The following is a 7552-nucleotide window of genomic DNA, read 5'->3' as shown; positions in this document are numbered from 1 at the left end:
TATCACTTACCAGGATACAGTTGCCCCTTGTCACGTGTTAATATTGGTTTTGGTCTATGTTGAATATACAAAAAGTATTTGTTCACAGGACACAATTTTTCTTAGCTTCTGCTAAACGCACCCTGAAGTAGCCACACAGTTTGATGTTTCTATGGAAACCTGAATTAATTATGAGCGCTTCCTGGTGCCTTCCACTGCTTCCAATCCACAAGTAAAATCATTGTATTAGTTAAACCACTGCTACTTGAAACATCAAGAGTTAAAGTTTACACCACCTAAAATATTAATAAATGGTGCAGTACGTTTTTTTCTTGAAATGTTTTAATATGGTAAAACTGGGAGAACAGGGGGAAATAAAAGCTTGAAACAGACGTCGTGAAATATATTTTAATATTGCAGCTTTTTTTTTTTTTTTTTTACCGAAAGTCTCTTTCGGCAATGTAGGCTTCGTGTAAGCCCGTGCATGTAGTATATGTATGTAAGACAATTAATTTGTAAGCTGTTTAAGCAACGAACCTATGTAATAAAACCATGAAAATTGTACAAAGACAAACGAAGACTTCATTGGGTCTTCTTGTCTATGTGACTTTGTAGGTGGGATGTTCTTTGGAAACCACACACTCGGAAGTACGTCACACCACCAATCAGATGTATCCGCACCAAATTTGAAAGGCAGTTCGTTCCTGACTTTTTAGGTTCATTTCTGTAGGGGCTGTTATTAACAAGTACCCTGTGCAGTCTGCACAAACAATTCCATCGTTCTTGTGCAGGGGGTTGAGACTGGTCTTTTAACAACGTTTTCACGTCATGTAAGTACACGAAGTTAAAACGTTAGTAATGTCTGCATTACTTTTAGCTTTCTTTATTTTGTGCAGTATATTCACATGTGCTTTATGTCACAGTTCTGAAGGCGGAAACATGGTGGTGTCTAGCTAGCATCGTAAGCATTTTAGAAACACCGTAACTCATGTGTTTCAAATGCACAGGACTGAACAGTTTTGTTCTAAAAGCTTAGCTGTTAATCATGTAATGTATTTCTTGCAGATAATTTGTATGACCCATGTGAACTTGCAAATACTTTAATTCCAGTTACATCACTAGCACAACTAGCTAGCCCACGTTACGTTAAGTTAGTTTTGGTTGCGATTAGCTTGTCGAAGCATGTAGCAGAACTAAGGCATTTATTCCAAACTGGTCATACGTTAATACAATGGCTCTGTTTAATGCCAGTAATGATGAACATGTGTTTTTTTTTTTGTCGGTGAAATGCAAACAAACACATTAGCTTGAGTAGTTGGCAAGCTATATACGCCGCCTCTATGTTATCGCTATTGGTGGGTGAGTCGCACCTGGGGACGTGTCTGGGGATAGCCTGGCTTTGGCGCTCCTTGGTGGAGTTTGAGCGGGATGCTGGGAGTCATGGGGATTCTGTGGACGCACATTTTAAAAGGACACGAGCGACCTTGTCTTCTAGGTTCTGAGGCACGCGCCCTTTAATAACCATAGTAATGAGTTGTTGATGTTGCCATAACCAAATTATAACTTTCACTGAAAACAATATTAATCTCTCCTGTTAGCCAACCACCACAAAACTGAAGTTTGCCACTCGGTGGAATTTTACATTTTGCCATATTTCACATTGTTGAAATTGATTTCTGGAGGGTAAGGTTTGCCATAACGAAAATGAAGTCACAAAAATAGTAATTTATTGCTGGCTAATTTGATGTTGACAAACTAGCGATACGCTAGGTAGTCTTGCCTTGCTAAATAAAACAGCAGGCTAACGGATGACTAGGGTTAGAAAGAAAGAAAGAAAAACAAAATCAGTAGATTATCTTTTGTGATGCTTTATATCTTTATATGTTACGTTGTTCGAATTGACTTATTTTGTAAATTGTAAATAGCCAAGTTTAATATTATGGCGTTATCGGTGTCGGTGTGTGATACTAATTCCTTTTTTTTTTTTTTTTCCGCAGGACTCTTTGATCACAATAATTCACAGCACATTTAAGTAAAACACTCGGACATGGAATACAGTCAGGCTTTTACTTATTCCAAGGGCTTTAATGCTGAACATAGAGGTTCTCACACCAGTGCCTACATGAACACATTGCATACGCCGGTGAGGAAGATGACTGGGGCCAAATATAACGTTTTGGGACATTATGCAGTGGAATGCGAATTAGAGACACCAAAGGAAAATCTCGACCTCAGTTGCTTGTCTGCTCTCTCTTTCAACACGCCAAATACCAAATCAAGGGATCTCACCAGATGTCCGGAGAGAGATGCTTCCAAGGAGCATGCACTTAAGACCAGCTGGTGTGAGACTCCCAAGGTCTGCAAGAAAGATGCATCACTACGAAGGCGCTTGCTTGAGTTCAAATCGGCAACAGATAGTAAAATGGGAAGCACAAAGGCCCCAGGAAGCCATGGCATTGGTTTGGCAGTCCGGTCCAGAAAGGAAGGGCCGCTAAAAGGCTGTTTGGAATTTGATTCTCCTGAAACATGCATGGTAGAGCCTTTTGCAACAAGCACTTTGAAAGTTGAGAATGCTACTTTGTGTGGTAGAAGCTGGCGTTCCATGTTCTCTCATGTGAGAACCTCCACTCTAGAAGATGGAGAGTTCATCATCTCCAACTCTCCTTTCCAGAGAAAGCCCTCAAACATTGTCCCCGATGCTGATCTTGACGAAAGTATAATTTCTGGTCTCCTCGAGACTGATGACCCCCAGACACCCCAGTTTGGTAAATTGATGCCAGCAGCCAAAGACAATTTCAAAACTCCCATCAATAAATTGGCAACAAATCTCTCTGAAAATCTGAGCATCTTGGGCACCCCATCACTCTCCCCCTTCTCGCAGCTTGAAAGCTCTGCTTGTGCTGATAGCGGTTTCAGCTCCCTGGGCCTGGACAAGTCCCAGAACTCTTCTCTGGACTATGATGGTTCCTTTCAGGAGCTGGTTCCATCAGTCACCCCCAAGGACAAGGAGGCCCTGCGGCTGGCGGAGTTGAAACGGCGCTCCCGGCTTGAGCGCCAGCGTCGGCTGTCCACGCTCAAAGAAGGGGGATCTCAGACTGAGGATGACATTAACGCGACCAGCTGCACAAACAGAACGGAACTACCCCTTCCGAATGGACCTCAACCCCAAGTCCTTTCCAGTGAAGACGAAAGCGTCTTCCTGGACAGGACGCCACTTAGCACCAGGTCGAGGCTGGAGGACCTGTCCCTGACGCCCGCGCTGCAGGTGGTGCACGCAATGAGCCAGCGCAGCGCCAGGATGTTGCCTGAGCAGACCAGCCTTGACGAACTGCTGCGTTCTGCAGAGAAGGATGCCCAAGCGTTGCCCAAAATGCCACTGGCAGGGCTCATTGGCAGGAAGATGGGCCTGGGCAAGATGGATGTCATGGCTGAACTCAAGCACAGAAACCTCAGGCACATCCTGGCAGTGATACTGAACCAGCTGTCAGCTGAGGATATTCACAAGTGAGTTACTGCATCAGTTAATCTGTCTGATTATAATTGCTTCATAGTTATGTTTGGAAATTGTTTTGCTAAATATTGTCTCTTTCCTCTCTGAATCAGTTTTGGCCAGGTGTCTGATGTCTGGGATGAGATCATTACACAAGATAAGAAGGCACGTCACAGGAGAAAATCTCATGTGAAAGAATTGAAGAAGAACCATGAGGTAATGCTGTAGGCCTATTTGTGTTTTTACATCTCCCTGGCTTTGTTTAGAGTTTGCTACTACTCACTGCTAGAAGTGAGTATGTGATAGTGTGTCTGTGTCTCTCTCTGGTGTAGGGTTCTAAATGGCTTTCTCACGTTTTGTAGATGGGCGGTGCCGTTCATGTCCCAGATGCAGAGACGCGGTTGAGCCTGGGGTGTAGGTCGGCACTAAGGTCTGTCCAGGCCCAGTCCAAGACTCCATGCACCACTCCATCAGGGAGGACATCGGTGACTCCGGTCCAGCAGAACCCAAAACTTTCAAGTAAACGGGAGGAGTTTCTTCAGGTAGGATCTCCAATAATGACCCTGCAGACTATGGTGGCTAGAATGAGGATAATGGATAAGGATAATTACTATACTGTTTTTGTTTATATTTAATCTACAATTATATCTCCCTGCAGGTGGCGAAGACACTCTTCCGCGACGAGTGGCTGAAGCCCTGTCCGCACTGCCAGCACCCTGCGAAGTGCCACTCCGTAAAGAGGGAGGGTGTGTGTTGCAGGGCAGACTGCGGCTTCACCTTTTGCACAGCGTGCCTCTGTGCCTACCACGGCTCCAGAGAATGCGCCCACCTCTCTGCCAAACGCCGCAGCAAAAGAGACATGCTTCCTGGAAGCGCTCAGAGCAAACGCAACATCAAGCGACTGTGACGGGTGGTCAAATTGATGAAGATTTATTTTCCTATTTTGTTTTACGTGTTTTTACATTATGGACTTTATGGACATTAAGAATACTTTGCCACTTTTTTCTAATGACGCTAATGAACTTGGCAGCTATTTTGCACAATTGAATGTCGGTGGTACCGTGGAGAGAGTTTTTATATGTGTATTTGTGTATGTATATATTGACTTCATGCCTAAACAGCTCTTTTCATAGATTCTTTTAATAAAGTTCACTTTTAAACCCATGTGTTGCATGCCAGTTACTACATTCTTAGAATTGAAGCTTTGGTTCATCACACCTTTCAATATATACTCTTTATCTACTCTTCCTTGGAATGTTAGTTCATCCCAATTATACATCGTTTTGAGTAAAACCATCTGACATGTAAGAAGAAGAAACAAGGTAACCGCGCCATCTGCTGGCCACAAACCTGATTTACCTTGCCTAATCCTTTTTGCCAGGTCCTCTTGTGATTGAGTTTACCTCCATGGCAACCTTCAAATGTGAAAGTAGACTAAGTACATGGGTGATTGCCATTCAGTGAAGTTAGTTCAATCACAACTGCAACTACATTCCTTACCGAGCTGTAGACAAACATAACATTTTAAAAACCCGACTACATTTTGGTATGAGATGTTGGTAAATACAGGTGAGCAGCGCATCCAACAATGACTGTTAATTATTTTGTGTTCTGTTCTGATTGCGTACATTTTCGTCCCTTTTAGATTCATCGACACCTTTGAACAGCGCTCTCGTAAGTGGCCTGTTGCTTTGTTGGCAAGTTCTGTATTTTACACTTTGTATGATTAAATAGCGTATATCTAAATAAAGAATAACCGTGCTTTGTAAAAACAAAATGTAATTTTCTCTATTAATCATGAAAGCAAGCATGTTTGCGGACGTAAAGTGATGGGTAACGCGTGCACCTGATTTTATGAAAAAGCTTGGACCTGGACTATTTGACAGTTGTTTTCTATTTGTAGGAAGACAAGTTAGCCAACGACTATGCTCTAGTGGACTTCCTGAATGCATTTTTAAGTCTCCCAGTAAGGAAATCCCTCAAGATTTTGTTTGTACAAATAGTAGTGTAACCTAGTCTACATACACTCTGTTGATCTGTAACATTGGAGAGCCTTTTGCGCTTTTCTTCTTTGATTTATCTGTACGTTTCAGGCATTTTCCGAAACCATAAAATACAATACGGAGACTGGGGCTTTTGAGGTGGTGAGCGATGCAGCGGATTCCCTTCACAGCCGAATTCGAGCAGCTTTGCACGAACATGAACTCAAGTCCCACTCTGATACTCTGCAGCTCACCGCAGTCCCCATGTTTGACAACTCTTACACAATTCTGGTGAGAGATTAATGTTCACTGTGGAAATATTTACAAGTATGGTGCTTTGACTCAACATACGAATAAAGAAATTTGTTGTGGTGTGTGGTACGTTTAATTATCACGGAAAAAAAGTCCACATGAAAAATTGTCCAATTTTCCAGTGTTTGGACCGAGAAAAAGGAATGCAGTGGGTTACGAAATCAAGGCTATCCTTGTTTTTACAAAGCGACTACTACTTTGAATACAGGTAATCATATGTATTATTATTATTGCTACATTAAATTAACGTGGGTCTTAAATGAGTTGTGTAATGTTTACTTTATTTCCTTTATGATGTGCTTTAAATATTAGAAATTAAGATTTTCTTTCTCCCGTCCTGCATTTGGTGTAATTGAAAGCCTTGAAACCTATCTGCTAACAGAGCTGCTCAGGTCCTGTAGGCTTGACTTGGCTCAGTGAGTCTACGTCCACCACAACCATTCAATGCTAGGTGGCAGCTGTAACCTCTAAGAAACCATAGTCCTCTGTCTAAATGTAATAATTTACCTGCCTCTTGAGACCTGTTACTAAGTTACTTAAACTGGAGTAGTGTGGTTTGTGGTTAGTGGTTATATTTACATTGAATGTGTGACCCTACTCCGGAAAAGGCTGGGAATTGTGTCCCTGTTTGGGTCATGTGGATTTTCATGTTCAGACACATGAAAGGGAGATTTTCTGTAGCCTCTGTAAGAATGTGTGTCTAAAGTAGAAATCCCTTAGCGTAACCCAGAATTGTGTGACTGTCTTCACCGTTTACTGATAGTAATGGAACAGCATGATATGAGGGCCACTGTAATCATGAGCTGTATACGTAACCCCCTTTACTCTTCCACGTTATGGTTTCCCACAATGAATCAAAACATGTGCATATAGGCAGCTTATCTCACTTGCATGTCTGAGCAAGCCACAACTGTCGTAATTTTAAGATCGGATGACACTGAATGGCAGCATATTCTTCTGCCCTGTTATCATATCGGGGATCAGAGAGAAGATAAATACTTCCAGAACTCTTCATCCTAATCAGTTAATTGTCCATTTTAAACACAGTCACTGTTTTTCATTCTTTCTAAGGTTGGTGAAAATCCTATCCCAGCTGGTCTGTCCGACTCAGAGACAGGACGATGCCTCCACCCCTGCTCCCTGCACCGTCTACCCACAACCCCCTCCTCGCTGTACAGCACACGGTCTTAACAAGGTTCTCATGAAATTCGTCACATCTTGCTGAGACTAATGAAGCTGGGCCTCTTGGGTTTGAATCTTTTGATCGGGGTGATGTCATGTAATGATTACCATGTAATTGTAGGAAGTTAACAGAGCGTAAACATTATTAAAGCACAATTCATTAGCTGATGGCAAGAGGCTCTGTGCTTTAAAGCTTACCAAACCTTTTGCCTTATGGGTGTTGGAGTTTGATGTGCTGTGGTAGACCTACTTTTAGGTATGCAAGACTTTGTTTGTGTTCCATCAAGGATGGCACAAGAAGAGAACGTGGATTATGTTACATGAAAGAGTAGGCTAATAGGGTGTCGGTGCTCATACAAACATTATGTGATTTCTCCCGCAGGATCAACTGTCTTTCATCAAAGAGGAAAACTCAGCCGCTTGTGAGTACAGGAATGGTAAGTGAGAAGCCCAGAGAGGAAATGAGAAACTTCTGAAAGCTGTCAGGAAGCTTCGCCTGCGAACAGCGGTGCCATTTTTCACCCAGGGTGTCAAATATATGACATGGCTGACAGCTCACCTATCACATGTTTTCACCATTCATAAATCCTGTCAGGTGCTATTTGTA

The 7552-nt window shown here is 42.5% G+C and overlaps 2 protein-coding genes across 2 annotated transcripts in view; both read left to right on the top strand.

Moving 5' to 3' along the window:
- Positions 1–2026: 2026 nt before the first annotated feature.
- Positions 2027–4376, top strand: fbxo43 (F-box protein 43; the record flags this gene model as incomplete). Its single annotated transcript, XM_080858359.1, has 4 exons — positions 2027–3483; positions 3583–3685; positions 3832–4011; positions 4128–4376. The coding sequence occupies 4 exons, from the start codon at positions 2027–2029 to the stop codon at positions 4374–4376; spliced, it is 1989 nt and encodes a 662-aa protein (XP_080714485.1).
- A 902-nt stretch (positions 4377–5278) lies between these two features.
- The window catches only part of rgs22 (regulator of G protein signaling 22), a gene marked incomplete at both ends in the record, with an annotated part of 14940 nt that continues 12666 nt past the window's right edge, over positions 5279–7552 (top strand). The window contains 5 exons of the mRNA XM_080857396.1: positions 5279–5290; positions 5563–5742; positions 5886–5971; positions 6835–6958; positions 7328–7382. Coding sequence (XP_080713522.1) covers positions 5279–5290; positions 5563–5742; positions 5886–5971; positions 6835–6958; positions 7328–7382 — 457 coding nt within the window. The remainder of the gene's footprint in view (positions 5291–5562; positions 5743–5885; positions 5972–6834; positions 6959–7327; positions 7383–7552) is intronic.

The sequence above is a fragment of the Sprattus sprattus genome (assembly GCF_963457725.1).
Source record: "Sprattus sprattus genome assembly, chromosome: 19".
NCBI classification, from domain to species: Eukaryota; Metazoa; Chordata; class Actinopteri; order Clupeiformes; family Clupeidae; genus Sprattus; species Sprattus sprattus.
Note: the sequence above shows the minus strand (reverse complement) of the source record. Positions and strands in the feature narration are given on the sequence as shown.